Source organism: Cetorhinus maximus, chromosome 14, assembly GCF_964194155.1.
Source record: "Cetorhinus maximus chromosome 14, sCetMax3.hap1.1, whole genome shotgun sequence".
Classification (NCBI taxonomy): domain Eukaryota; kingdom Metazoa; phylum Chordata; class Chondrichthyes; order Lamniformes; family Cetorhinidae; genus Cetorhinus; species Cetorhinus maximus.
The window spans coordinates 100,107,941-100,123,524 of record NC_135892.1 but is presented as its reverse complement, the minus strand read 5'-3'; the positions used below and the strand labels follow the sequence as shown (position 1 = coordinate 100,123,524).

At 44.9% G+C, this 15,584-nt stretch overlaps 1 protein-coding gene across 6 annotated transcripts in view; it reads right to left on the bottom strand.

Annotated features, from left to right (window-relative positions):
- Positions 1-15,584, bottom strand: part of rasgrp3 (RAS guanyl releasing protein 3 (calcium and DAG-regulated)) — a 79,353-nt gene that overhangs the window by 44,090 nt on the left and 19,679 nt on the right. For 3 of the 6 annotated variants that reach the window (XM_078557337.1, XM_078557341.1, XM_078557340.1), the window contains exons 3-4: positions 3,213-3,307; positions 531-601 (exon numbers count right to left, since the gene is read on the bottom strand). In XM_078557337.1, coding sequence (XP_078413463.1) covers positions 531-601; positions 3,213-3,307 — 166 coding nt within the window. Of the gene's footprint in view, positions 1-530; positions 602-3,193; positions 3,308-15,584 lie in introns of all 6 variants that reach the window. The other 3 variants (XM_078557338.1, XM_078557339.1, XM_078557336.1) reach the window with 2 other exon arrangements.

The following is a 15,584-nucleotide window of genomic DNA, read 5'->3' as shown; positions in this document are numbered from 1 at the left end:
AGCTGACTTGATTCCGGTGGTTCCCACTGTCAATGTCTTATTAATTACATTGTTAAGGTTTGTTAATGTAAACTTCATTGTTAAGGGAAACAGGTGATAAGTATTTGAACACATATAAATAGGGGATAGCTGGGACACTGGGTGTGAGCGAGGAGTGTTGACACTGAACAAAGTTAAATTCTCTCAGCAAAGAAAGGTTCTGTGTCTTAGCTTTGACTTCACCAACGGGAGAGGATCCTATTAACACCCATTGTCAAACATTCTGCCAATATTTACTCCTTCGGCATGTGAATAATAGCTACGGGATGAGCTATTGCCTGACTGAGGATCTGCCCTTGCTGCACTCCAGCAAAATCGAGATACTGGAGATCTTACTCTCCCTGGTGAGGCTGAACAATAATGCCATTGATCTCAGACTCATGAAAGACACTTCAGTGCATGCTGCAATGCTTCTTAGCCAATAATCATTCTCACTGCTCTTCTTTCTTTATTTCCTTCCATTAAAAGGTGGCGCCATCTCAGTTTCTCACCTCATTAAGTGGCAGATTTTGAGCCGAAACTCATTGCAGTCTTCACCACAGGCTTCCCGATACGTTTGAAAGTTAAGGAAACCAGGCCGACACGGCGTTCACACATGCTGTCTAACACTCTGGGTACTGGGTCAATGATGGTTGATACTGGGATCCGCCAAGCGTTTTCCTATTTAAGTTATAATGAACAAGCCGTGTACTAACCTGATCAATGACTGAGGCAGTTTCTTCACTGAACCCGCTTTCCCCAGCTTTCGCTTACTGTGTAAGATGGAATTTCATTGTCACACTTGCAACAATTTGAATGCACAATTGATTTTAATTTCAGTAGAAAGGTTTCTTTTTCAGTTTAAGTTAAAGAGGCCCAGTGAATGCTCCATTGCCACAAGATGGCGGAGGTAGACAGCTGGTTGACATCTTTCAGGCGTTACTATATCTCACATAGGAAGCCTCAATCGGCCCTTGACTGCCCTTGAGCAGTAAGAACGCTCACCTACATTCAGACTGCTTTTTGTAAACACCAATTCAAAAGCAATTACTGCAGATGCTAGAAATCTGAAATAAAAATGGAAAATGCTGAAACACCTGTGGAGCATCCGTGGAGAATGATACAGGAGTTAATGTTTCAGGTCTGTTTCCTTTCATCAGAACACTGTCAATTCTTCACTCTCATCATTACCTGTCCTCCAGGTCCATGCGAAGATGGACATTCCAAATCAGAAAATCTACTGATTTGAAGCTTAAGACCGAGCCTCCAACTGATCCACGCTAAGCTTTAAATTTGACCTACACCTGATGTGGAATACCTTACCATGTCTGAGGACACACTTTGTTTTATTTATTCATTCAGGGGTGCGGTGTTCACTGGCTAGGCCAGCATTTATTTCCCATCCCTAATTGCCCTTGAGAAGGTGTTAGTGAACCACCTTCTTGAACTGCTGCAGGCCAACTGAGATGTGCTGAATCTTGCTCAGCGCCTTGGATGCAGAGTGTTTTCTATGAACACAGATAGGGCTTGTCTCTACACCGGGGAAAGCAATGTCTTCAAAGAGAGCGTTAACAAATACAGATATTGAGAACTGAAGAGGCTGCATTGAAGAGGTTGTAATCAACCCTTCACCCCCTATTTATGGATGTCCTCAAATCGTCCCTGAAGAGGTCAAACATACCCGTTGACTCATGGGACACCCTGACTGACCAAAATGGAAAATGCTCATTCGGGAAAGTACTGAACACAACGTGAGACTTCATCAGGAATGGGCAGAGGTGAAGTCGAAGCACCAAAGGCAATACACAAATATCCAAACAACCAATCTATCCAACCCTTCAAGCACCACCTGCCCCACATATAGCAGTCAGATCACACATTGGACTTATCAGCCACCTCAGAACCGGAGTGGAAGCAAGTCAATCTCAATCCTCAGGGACTGTCTAAAAAGAGTTCCCTATTACAGAACGTGTATTCCTATACTATGACTAAAACAGGCAGCAATATATCAGAACCCTTCTGAAAATCAAATAAGTTTATAAAAATACTATGATTAACTTTTACATCCTTTTGATTTTTTTTCCTTTTATTTCTTTTTAGATAAAACTGGGGAGGAAAGTTAACCTGTTCAACCTGACCTCCAGGCAGTGGAGGCTCTGCAAGTTAAGGTTTAGCCACAAAACATTAGAGTTATGCCTCCAACCTGCAATATAAAACCTGTGAATGGGAACATTTAACCAACTGTGCAGGTAGCAACACTACAGTGAGGCCAAGGTAGGGATCATTTGGAGGCTCCTTAGACTCACTAGATTAGTTGATTTGGGGTGTGCCAGGACCCTAGGCTTAATATTTAATCCCCACCAGAGGCAGGCGGGCACTACAAACAGCACTGCCAGCCTGTGTGCCAATTCCCCAGCAATATCCTCCTGACCCAGGGCCACTTTCATGGCGGTGGGATGGGGCTGGGGGTGGATTGGGCAGCAGGGCTACCTGCCCACATGCAGTGGGTAGCTGATCCAGTTTGTTAACGGCCACTTAAGGCCAAGTAATGAGGGCAGACTGGGATTTTCCAGTCAACCTCCAGGTTCTGACAGGCAGTGCGGGACAGTTAGCTGCCTGGAGGACAGTATCCCGATGGCAGACTGAGCACCCAGGCAGGCTTAGAGGCCCTCCCTGCCTGCCTGAACGTTGCAGCAGCCAAGGGCTACCAAAAGGCAGGCATCCTCCGTCCCCTAATGCCACAGCGGTGGGCTGCCTGCAAAAGCCAGTTTTAATTTAAAAGGTTGGGAAGAGGGTGCCCCCATCATGAAGCTCCCTCTCTCTTGCCTGCCATGCTATTCTCCTGCTGTTTTCAAGCGGGAAGGACAGCTTTGAGAGCCCACCCTTCATCCTTAACTGGGTGGCGAGCCCACACTCTAGTCATTAATTGGCCAGACTGGAAAAAAAAAATCACAAAGAGTGACCGCTTCCCCACACAGTGCGGGCTTCTGACCCACATTTCAGTCTGGCAGCAGGGTTCACAGGGAAGATCCAGCCCCTTGCTTCACATGAACCCAGGAGGACAGATCATGTCTGATGTGGAGCCAATCTACAGATGTGATTGAATGAGCGACCAAAGTAGAGTGATCCAAGCTTTGGCTTTTCCAAACAATTGTAATTCTAATACAAAAAAGACGGAAAGGATATATCAGCAGAAGCTTTCCTGCTAGTTCTGTGGATGGCAGGTACCATCGATGCATTAAGAGGACCATCCTTGGCACCTGGCTGTTAATCATCTCTCCTTCATTATCTGAAAGAGAAGATAGACAGATTAGACACTGTACACAACCCGATATAACGACGGCACAAACAAAACATGCTTTCCATAGTACCAGTATTAATTCAATTCCTGCTTAATTTTAGTAATTATACCCGGCCCATAAACATTGATGCCATTTGTCCCTTTTAATTCTACTTTAGTGTCACCAAGCACGAGCAGTCAAATACAAACTGTTTCAGGCCCATGTAGAGACTCAATGTTTGATTCGCACTTGCGCAATCTACAATTCCAATGATGCATTGAACACAGAGGCCAAAGTTGCAGCCGACCCTGTCCTAACTCTTGGTCAGAAAAGGAGATAATGTTCCTCGTGTAGGTCATGTGCAAGGCATTCAGATTCCAGGAGATCGTCTTAAGTCCTGGGTGAAAGCGTGGCCTAGCGAGTGGCAGGCTCAATGTGACAGCTGCAGCAAGGTGGCCTGGACAATTTTAACAGTCCAGGCCTCATTAGCATATCTCAGCCAATTTCCTGACCAGAAGGGAAGCAGCTGCCCAGCCATTAAAAACCAGCTGACAGGAACCAAAGGGAACAGCCTCTGGCCTTAAGCTAAGTGATCAGAAGGGGCTCCAGGGCCCAATGTCTCTGGGTGGGACTCAGAAGAGCACTCCATATCCCTCTGACCTAAAAGGAAACTTAGTACCTTTTTAAAAAAGGGTACCTTTTTAGATCTCTTTGGTCCCAGATCAACTTCCCAACAGCTTGGGCCTAACAGAAAAGCCACCATTGCTTTAAGCCACAGGTTAAATTACAACCAGACCCTGATGGCATCAATGTAGCCTGATCTGAACATTGGAAGATAATGTGACCTGTGCATGAGTGATATTCATCTGTAATTTCACCAGCTAACCAAACATATATCGAACTGTTTAAAAAGGGCTTTTAAAAACAAGACACTGACTTAAGATGGCTGTCACAAGCCACCTGATGTCTGGTATTGCAAGTTGATCATCTTCTGGAAAGTTCCAATCCAAATTAAAATTCAGACATGCCCAGACATCCTCATGGAATGTCACACCTGAGGATGTCAATAACTACTTCAAAATGACTCACTGAAAAATATACCAGACCCAAGATTTACATTCCTATAAGACTACCTCTCCAGTCTGCTGGAACAACAGTTACATGAAAGATGTTTTCCTATCTCTTCAAAATGGATAATGACTCCTTCAGGGGGTTAGTGGACTCCTTCAGGGGGTCAATGACTAGGACATTACAGAATCTAAATCACCCCACCATGAAACAAAAACAACCATTGGTTCAGACATCGCTTAAACAAACCCCTTCTGAAATCATTATGGGGAGGGGGTGGGGTCATGTAGTAAGCATTTTGAAACCTCTTTAACACAAACTGCTGGAAACAGAAGTGAGTAGTCTAGAAAAGCTGCCAATGAAGCAGTAAGGAGCTCCCTCTCTCCTCTCCCAAGTTAAGGCCCTATCTCTTACAGCTTAAAAAATCCAGCACAGAGATAGCGAATTTCCAAGAAAAGGAACCTCGGGCGCAAAAATCAACAATTTCTGGAAGAGTCAGATTATGTTTTTAAAAAGGAAATGGTCTTTGGCAATTGCAGTTACATGGGATTCAACTCAACTCCTGGGGTCTAAAGGCAAACCTGGAAAAATTTTTGCCACGAGCGACAGTGACCAAAGGACTCGTAACCCATGACCTCTATTTTTCCTCCCGGCATTGAACTTTAATTTGGCTAAGAAAGTAACCACCTGCAGTATAACTTGATAAATTTTTGCATGCTTGTATGTGTGTGAGTGTGGGTCATGAAAGGACAAGATGCGCGGGATTACCTTTTTAAATGTTTTGCTATCTTTATCTTGGTGGATTTTGAACCCAATAAGAACTAGCCGCTTTTTGTTTTAAAATTCGAGAAAGCCTGTCAGATTTGTTTCTTTGCTTCAGCACATTGTGTTTAACCAACATAGAAACTGGGCAAATTCCTTCGTCCTTCTAAATTTACAATAAACCCCGTTACAATCAGACTTGGGGTGGCACGATAGGGGAGTCCTATTTTACTCCTCCTCACATGGCCGCAAGGGCCCCACATGCTGCAGGCAGGTGCCCTTGCTGCCTGTAATTTAAAGTTGCGGTCGGCAAGTTCAGGGCAAGAAATCAGTGGTAAGTGCCCCCCCGCCACCATTTCATGTTAATGATCGTGTACCTCAACTTTCACACGGCCAGGAGACCAGGGGGGCAGGGCGGGGGAGGGAGGTGGGCAGTGAGAGATGTCATTGGCAGCAGCAAGAAATGTTGTTGCTTTGCCAACCTTTCTTTCCTCACACCAACACTCAGCAAATCCCTAATCATTCCTCACAAAACCTTCCCGAGTCTCCAGCTGAGGGATAAATTAATGAAAGAGAGAGATAAAAATTCATGAAGCATCACGAGGTGATTATGACAGCATTTTCTATTCCCCAACACGGAAAGCAGCTCTTGGAAGTCCTTGAAAGTGACCTCATGAACAAGTGAGTGCATTTAAATGCAAAACTGCCTTTCATGCACGATTACTTCGGAATGCTGACTGGATGCTCTTGGGGCCTGCATATTGTTCCTTCGTGATTAGGATGTAGAAGCTTCAAATGAAAGGGACACTGGTACTTACCATAAATACATTGATCAACTCACTGATGCTATCACTCCTTCATTTCCAAAGGTCAACATTAAGCTCCAAAGGTTGGACTTTACCTCAATGCTCTGACGAGGAGATTTTTTTTAATTCATTCAAGGGATGCGGGCCTCGCTGGCTGGGCCAGCATTTATTACCCACCCCTAATTGCCCTTGAGAAGGTGGTGGTGAGCTGCCTTCTTGAACTGCTGCAGTCCATGTGGCGTAGGTACACCCACAGTGCTGTTAGGGAAGGAGTTCCAGGATTTTAACCCAGCGACTGTTGAATTCCACATAATGATTGTGGTAGAGACTACAAAATGGTTTTGAGCTTTGCCAGAGAGCGGAGGAGAGAACAGGCATGGTCCAGATTCCTGTTCCAATCTTTGTACGGGTGGTGGCGGTGTAGACAGAAGCGGATGGGTGACAATCGCAAGGATACGTCCGATCATATTGCACCATGAAGGCTGAATGTTTGCAAACATGTCTTTGTATTTAAGGAAAATAAATGGTTTAAAGTTGCCCCCTTCGCTTGGCATCTCCAGGTGTGATCGTGGGTCATGGGGCAACATTTTCGAACTGAAGAGGCAGGGGGGGGCCCAGAAAATTGATTTTTGAGAGTGCCGTACCCATTTGCCGGGATGTTATCAAACCAGCCCATTTTGGTGGAGGCAGGGTTGGGGGTGTGGTGGCTAATCTACTGAAAACAATTCAAGGGCCTATTAAGGCCAGTATTCTGAGGCTGACTGGAATTTTCCAATGCTGGGAGGCAGTCTCCTGGCAGCAGACTAGGGGGCCAGTGCTTCAACATTGATTTAACCACCTCCTCAATGGCAGCCATGCAGCTGTGGCCATTATTGTTTTGTAAAATGAAGTGTGCTCAGAGGACACCTCCATCTGGAAGAACCATCTGACTCCTACCTATGTTAGAGCCCAATTCATGATGGGACTGCTGCTCTCTCAGTGCTGCAGGGCTTCCTATTGGCTATCCAGCTTCAGAAGCCCACCCACCTTCCTTAATTGGACAGTGAGCACAACTCTGGCCACTGATTGGCCATCTCTTTCAAAACAACGTCCCTCATTGCATATTTTATATGTCTCAGAGGAATACAGATACGACATTAGTGTCTAAATGTGCAACAGGTTTATTTACAAGAGTTTTAAAATATCTCTGCAGTCATAAAACGTCTACGCCATGCTTATCCCAGCTCTAGCTTCTCGTTGCTTCTGTGGTTATCTGTTTATTTTTCTCTGAATCCACACCCAGGCTTAACCAATCAAGCACAGTGTGCATAGATCAGTTACCAGACTCTCATAATCAATCACAGAACAAGTAAACCATTGAACATTACACTTGCCAGGTGTCAATGCGGTAGAGAGTCAGGACCCAGTAATGTTCCTAACACCAGAGTCCTAACCGTAGAGCGAAAATTCAACCCATACAGTTCAAGGAAGAGCCATACTGGTCTGTGCTACTCAGCCAAGATGATGGTGGTGGTGGTACAGGCATAACAATTGGCCTCAATGTTCATTGGACTAGGAAAGGGAAAAAGGACTCAGGTCTCCTGCTCATAATTGCTATCCAGCTACTCTCCAGTAAACAGACATTGAGGTAAAAATGCAGTACAAAATTGGGCTGGTATTGCTTCCGGCCCCCCTCATATTCCCCAACTGATATGCAGTTCCATCGAAGTCAATAGTGGGCTGTGTTACTGCCTGTTTTCCGCTGCTACCCAGAGAAATTTCCATCTTGTTGTGTGTATTGGGTGTCTATATGAAGACCGACCAGTCAGATTAGGTACCAGAGCCCATGGGACCATGAGTCACCAGAAGAAAAGGGGAAAAGAAACAAATAAAATTAGAACACAGAAAGTAAATTGTTTGTTCATCGTACCAGGTTAGTACAGCGACGGCAACAGTGGGACTCATCTTGCAATGGTCTAAACTTTGCTAGTTTTACATGCGAGTTCTGGAAGGATCCCAGGCTCCCAGAAACTGCTAGATGAATGAGACTTTCACATCTCGGAAATGGAAAACAGCTGCAAATTGGCCAACCCCATAGCACAGCAGCTGTCGTGTACTTTCCCGGGAGTCGAACTATTAACCCTGTGAGACTTGGCACCCATCTCTTGACAGATCAGCTTTATCAACAGAATCAGCAGGCAAAAATATTCAGAGTTAAAAATCACAAAGTGATGATGCTGCATGAAACAATGACACAGTTACTGTGCAGCTGCTCACTGCCGACAAGATGATAAACAGTAAAGCATCAACAACTTAGCCTTACATTTATATAGTGCCAATAATTCAGTAAAACAGCCCAAGGCTCTTCACAGGAGCATTATCAAACACTACAGTGGACACAAAGCCACACGAGGAGATATTAGGGCAGACAAATGAAAGTTTATCAGAGGTCATTTTTGAGGAGCATCTTAAAGGAGGAAAGTAGAGAGGAGAGGAGGTTAAGGGAGGGAATTCCAGAACTTAGGGCCCATAGGCAGCTGAAGGCACAACCACCAATGGCACAGCTGTTAAAATAGAAGATGCACAAGAACACAAATTTCTTGGAAGGCTGTTAAGTAGCAAGATCACTGAGGCGTTTGCAAACAAGAATGAGAATTTTTAAAATTGAGGTTTTGTAGAACTGTGAGCCAGTGTAGGCCAGTGAATACTGGAATGATGGGTGGCTGGAACTTGGTGTAAGTTAGGATATGGGCAGCAGAGCTTTGAAAGATCTCAAGTTTATGGAGGATGGAAGATGGGAGGCCAGCCAGGACAGCATTAGAATAGATAAAAGCAAAATACTGCAGATGCTGGAAATCTAAAACAAAAACAAAAATAGCTTGAAAAACTCAACAGGTCTGACAGCATCTGCGGAGAGGAACACAGTTAACGTTTCGAGTCCGTATGATTCTTCATCAGAACTAAAGAAATATAGAAATGAGGTGAAATATAAGCTGGTTGAGGAGGGTGGGACAGGTAGAGCTGGATAGAGGGCCAGTCATTAGAAGTGTCAAGTCTAGTGGTAACAATAAAGGTATGGATGAGGGTTTCAGCAGAATTCAGGATAGGCACCCATCCCTTCTATACATGAGCATTCTATGAAATTCCTCATCACCCATCCCCTCAATACTGGTTAGGACTCAGCTACAGTATTGTTGACAATTACTGTCTACTCCTCTCCAAATAACTTGTATTTATATAGAAGTAGAAGCTAATATTTATATACAATTCTTCTGAATGTCTTTTCAACTGAAAAAAGGACCGCTATTCCTCTTCTGGCCCCCTCATAGTTTCAGTGTACTGGGAGAGGAGGATTGCCCCCAATTTACCAGCCCTGGACCATTCTGGGCACAGGCATGGCTCTTTGAATGAGAAACAAAAGCCGCTCAGAACTGCAGTTTCCGGATGTTGCCGTCGGGAAAGGGAGCGCAGAAGGCAACGTTCAACGCAGCCACGACACCCACACTCGCACAGTCTGCAAATGGGCCTAAGCACAAGCAAAGCCTTCTGTGGGCCGTCCCTCCCTTTGACCGCTGCATCTTTACACAGTTAGTATACAGTGAAGAGGGAGATCGGAAATCCCACCTCCTCACGCTGGCCCTGCATCTGTTGGAAGTGGAAGTCCAGTTGCATTCAAGTGGGGAAACCTCGCAAATCCTGGTCAGAAGAATGGAGACACAGTGGGTCTCTGCCTCCGTTTGCTCTTCACTATGCCTGGGAACTGAGCATTAGCCAGGTTAAGTGATAAGGTAACTATGCCATAGAGTGTCGAGGAGCTATAGTTTGTTCCTATGTAGCAAAACGGAAGAAATCGAGAGGACCCACAGTTTAGAGGAACACCATTTTGTTAGGAGATACAGTAGCAAAGCAGTCAATCATGATGTACTTGGAAAAATGTTGTTTAGGTATCAAGTCATTTAACAGGTAGAAATTTCTTAGTTCTTCTGATTGGCCTGTGTAAATTTAGCAGAAGGTATCAGCAAACAAAAAAAAAATACATTCACATGTCTAACCAGGGTTTCTGCCAAAGTTAGAGGCCAGTAGATAGAATACATGAGGAAATTCCCTGCTACAGTTTATTAACGCAGATTTGGAGATTGCAATGTTTGCACAAAAATGACAGAATCTCAAGTGCAAGAAGTCCACTTGATCAATCAGGTAAGAACAACTTGAGTAAAAAAGGAATAGTGAGCAGGTTTTTTTTTTGTGGTGGGAGATTATGGGCTCCAACTCAGCAAAGGAGGCAAAATGTCAACCACTTGCAAGACCTGGCAGGACATGGGATTAAAAATTGCTTCAAGAGCAATACAAATATCAACCAGAATGTCATTGTTACGTAGCAGAGCAGGAGAGAGAAGGATTTGAGGAAAAGCACACCTGGCACTGAGACAGTTCCACTGTGAAGCATAGCCACTGGAAACTGTGGTTTTTTGCGCCTGAAAGACGTGTGAAACAAGATCCTATTTTCACCCCGTTGTTACCCTAAAAAAATCCCATGAAGGTGTAAATGCACCTGTGCTGCTAATTAAGATCTATTCTTTCTTGCTCACCTTCTTCAAAAGGAAGGCATACCCTTCCTCATTGGAATTCCTTGTTCATGAAGGAGTTGAGGCAGCCTACATATCGTGACTTGCTATGGGTGAAGTTTAATTATACCGTGCGAGTATTGTATGCATGTCCATTCTAATACATAATGACTAATTTCAGTCATAAAGTTCAGCAGCCTAGCTACAAAATGACTATTTAAGTTCCGGATGTCAGAACAGGCCTTTCACCGCCTTATGTAATGTGTTGACTCTGCTGCCACAAACAATCCTCAGCCAAGGGTAATCTGCTTCCCAGCTTCTTCTAAAGCTGAATATGTCATCGCAATCAGGCTTCACACACACACACACACACACACACACACACACACCTTCCTGTTTCCAACCTTCAATCCAGTTTTGGTTTTGCCCACAATGCCAAGATAATCCCAGACAAAGTTAATAACAGCATCCTCAGACTGCGAGAGGAGCACGTTACACCTCCGTGTCCTTCTCGATCTCAAGTCGAGGGCTCAGGCGGAACTCACTGGTGCACAATTCGACGGCCTGTTTGATCCTGAATTGAGTTTCAAAGCTCACATGATGGTATCCATTGGCTTTACCACGCTAAATTCGATTTCTGTGACATTCTTTTCTCTAACCCTACCTCACCCCCACCACGGATGAAATCCTTCCCCAGGCTTAATTCCGCTAGCAGCCTCCATTCCATCCTTGCAAGCTCCAGTAAAGCTCCAGCACCCATATTCTTGATCCTGACCATGTCTTTGTTCATCCATCACCCCTATTCTCACCATTTCCACTAGCTTCCGGTTCTTCACCTCATAAGGAGGTATGAATTAGGAAGGGTAGGCCATTTGGCCCCTCGAGCTTGCTCTGCCATTCAGTAAGATCATGGCTGACCTGACCTCAACTCCTCTTTCCTGACTGCCCCCCTGCTCCCACCCCCCCCCCCCATAACCCTAGACTCCAGAGATCAAAAAATCATTCTCACTCAGCCTTCAACATATTCAAAGACCCCAGCCTCCATTGCTCTCTGTGGAAGAGGATTCCAAAGATTAACAACCCCTAGAGAAGAAATTCCTCCTCATCTCCATCTTAAATGGGAGACCCCTTATTTTGAAACTGTGCCCAGAGTTCTAGATTCCACGAGGGGAAACATCGTCTCAGCATCTAATCTTATGTATTTCGATATCACCTATCGATCTTCTAAACTCCAAAGAGTACACGCCCAGAATTCTTATCCACTTTAACAAATCACTCCAACCCCTCGCTCACTCTGCTATGTGCTCCAGCACTTACATTCCAGACCATCATCTTTGATACTCTGATCCAGCTCTCTGTGTATCAGACTGACTCCATCCTTCCATCTGTGGATAAACCTTCAGGAACGTTCCCCCTAAGCCCTTTCCTTCAAGAGGATCCACAACACCTTCTATTTTGACTTTGCGTTTGGTCAGTTCACCCACAGCCCCTACTACTGCCTAGAGTCCATTGCTCCTGGGTGACGTGCTTTGGAATATTTGCTGCCTTAATGGCGTCACATAAATGCAAGCAGTTGGTGTTGTTATTTTGAGCTATTTACCAAGGTGTCTGTCAGAATAGCTAATACCACTTAGTCGCCACTTTTTCTTCCTTCCTTCCTTCACTGTTCCCTCACCTAGGCTGGGTAAAGCACCTAGCCTGTGCCCACTGCAGGCCGCTGATGACTGGGTAAGATTGACAAATTGTCATGTAGGAACTGATAAGCACGAAGTCAGGCTCCACTCTTTCTGGTATGATTTGCCGGCATGGCATCATCCTGCATGTATGAGGCAGAGGAATGTCTGAGCAAGTTTAAATATCTTTGGCCTAGAAATTTGTTAGTCCTCGCCTGTTTTCCCAAGATGACAGTCAGCAGGCATGCACATATTCCAGAGATAAAAACAAAAAAACTGCAGATGCTGGAAATCCAAAACAAAAACAGAATTACCTGGAAAAACTCAGCAGGTCTGGCAGCATCGGCGGAGAAGAAAAGAAAAGTTCTGTTGAAGGGTCATGAGGACTCGAAATGTCAACTCTTTTCTTCTCCGCCGATGCTGCCAGACCTGCTGAGTTTTTCCAGGTAATTCTGTTTTTGTTATGCACATATTCCATGCTGGAATTGAATACAAAAGTTGGGAGGTTATGATTCAGTTATACAGGGGACTAGCGAGACCACATCCGGAGTAGTGTATACAGTATTGGTCTCATTACTTAAAGATGTAAATACGTTAGCAGGGCAGAAAAAAATTAGTAGGCTAATACCAGGAATGGGCGGGTTGTCTTATGAAGAAGTGTTGGATAGGTTAGGCTTGAATCCACTGGAGTTTAGAAGAGTAAGAGGTGGCTTGTTTGAAACTTTTACTATCCTGAGGGGTCTTGACAGGGTGGATGTAGAGAGGATGTTTCCTCTTCTGGGAGAATCTAGAACTAGGGGTCATGGTTTAAAAATAAGGGGTCTCTCATTTAACGAGTAGAATTTTTTTCTCTCAGAGGGTCATGAGTCTTTGGAACTCTTTTCCTCAAAAGGCAGTGGAAACAGGAAGCAAAGCTGAGTAGATTCTAGATTAACAAGGGACTGAAAGGTTATCAGGGGTAAGTGGCAGGCTACAATCAGATCAGCCACTATCTTGTTGAATGGCAGAGCAGGCTCGAGTAGTCTAGCTGCTCCTGATTTGTGTGGAAGTGTTACCATCCATTATATTGGTAAAGGCTCCAGCACAGGAGGCTTGGCAGCTGGTTTACGATTCCTTCCCAAATCCCAGCTGCCCTGAAACTGGGCTTTCTGCAGTCAAGAAAATCTGGTCAACAGGCGGCCTAATTGGCAGTTCTTAAATTGACCACTGCAGGCTGCCGTCAAGAAAATAAGTGTTGTCACAAGAAAATTACCTTTAGGTAAAGCAGGAGGAGTTCCCCACTCAGCACTATAACAGTCCTGAAGATTGTTAATTGCCCCCGTTCAACCCCCCCTCCTGATCACCTGAACCCAGGACCCATCCCAAGGACCACTGCTGGCACCCCCTGGTTCAAAATTGATACAGGCATTCACAACTCACCATTCTAATTTAAACAAGGCCCAGTCCAATCAAAATTAAAAGCGTGACATAGAAGGGGAGCAGGAGGTTGAAACGAAAGGCCTACCAGTTAGCTCACTCACCCCATCCTGATTTTTCTTTCCCTTGACCACATCTGGCCACTCCTGTTGCATGCCAATAACCTCGAGGGTCTCCAGCAGATGTCCTCCCCAATTACTGCCACCTCGCGGTAGGTGGTGGTAGGCTCAGACGTACACAATCTCCCACAGGAGAGACCTTTGTTAGGGCTTCCTCACACCCCCATTTTACCCCAATCTGTGTCGGTCTTGGTCACCTACCAGGCATGGGGTGGTTCTGCCTTTTTTTTTTAAAGTGACCAGTCACCTCTTCTGGCACCGGCAGATTTGGAAGCTGGGCAATGGCGAGCTCCCTCTCGCTGGTAGGAATTCTGACAGGAGACCCATCATGCACCTTCAATGATCCACGAGCCATGGAAACATGCTACAGTTATGGCAAAGCTGGAGGGCTGGGCCGGAGTCCTCTATGGCTGGAATCCTACACCATAAGGAATCCAAACCCATGGAGTCCGGGAATTTGAGATGCCAGAACGTGTTTGAAAATTATTCCTTAAAGGTATGGAACAAATGCACTATTGTCTCACAGTCAGCACTGTGATATGATAAATATTTTATTCATCGGTTATGATGACTCATCTCAACAGCAACTTGTTATTACATAGCATCAAAAAGAAATGTGTTTAACAGAGACATCATAAAACAAAACGTGATACTGAGCCACAAAAAGAGATATATTGTCCAAAAACTTGGTCTAAGTTTTAAGGAGAGTCTTAAAAGGAGGAAAGTGGGAGATGAGGGGGAGATTTAGGGAGGGACTTCCAGAGCTTTGGGCCTAGGCGTGGCCACCAGTGGTGGAGCAATTAAAATTGGGGATGCTCAAGAGTCCAGAATTAGAGGAGCGCAGAGATCTTGGAGAGTTGCAGGGCTGGAGGAGGTTACAGAGATAAGGAGGTTGAGGCCATGAAGGGATTTGAAATCTCAATTGCAAAGCTGGACTGTTGGTTTTGGAGTGTTCGCTCCTAAAAGATGCCAGTGGTTTCAATTACTATACAAACATCCTCACACACATGTCGTTATTGTGAAAACACTGGCACACAAGCCTCTAAACACTAGCTGAACTGCAGTCAGGCCTTTATCAGGTCAAGCTGCTAAATAGGAAACAAGTCACTAATTTCCTGCCTACACAACAAGTCTGTCTTGAAGACTGCCCACTTAAAGGGGGCTTGAACAGCCTCTCCATGATCAGAGATAAAAGCATGCAAAAATGAAACTATAGAAAGAAAGACTTGTATTTATACAGCATCTTTATAGGTGTCAGCTGTGGCCTCAGTTGGTTACACTCTTGCCTCAAAGGTTTTAGGTTCAGGTCTCACTCCAACGCCTAAACACAAAAAAAATCCAGGCCGACACTCAAATGCAGTCCCAAGCTCATAAATGCTGTCTTTAGGGTAAGACATTAAACCGAGGCCCTATCTTCCCTCTTAGGTGGATGTAAAAGATCCCGTGACACTATTTCGAAGAAAAGCCTGGTCCCAGATGTCCTGGCCAACATTTATCCCTCAATCAACATCACAAAAAACAACAACAAATTGTATTGGCCAGGGTGAGTTCATTTGTCCTTCAAAATAGCACCCTGGGATCTTTTACATCCACCTGAGGGGGACAGACAGGGAAGATGGTCCCTCTGACAGTACAGCACTACCTCAGTGCTCCCCTACTTACACACACAAATCTCTAGAGTGGGGTTTGAACCTATGATCTTCTGGCTCCCAGCAAATGCTACTACTGAGCCACGGCTAAACACCAGCAGTGGGGCTGATTTGAACTTGCACAGGTGGATGGTAAAGGATCAGCTGGCCGCCATGTTGAAGTTCATGGAAAGGGGAATCAGTCAAGCTGTATAATGGCAGATTGGCATCAGTCCATTTCTTGCCATTGCTGAAAGGCAAATCAACCC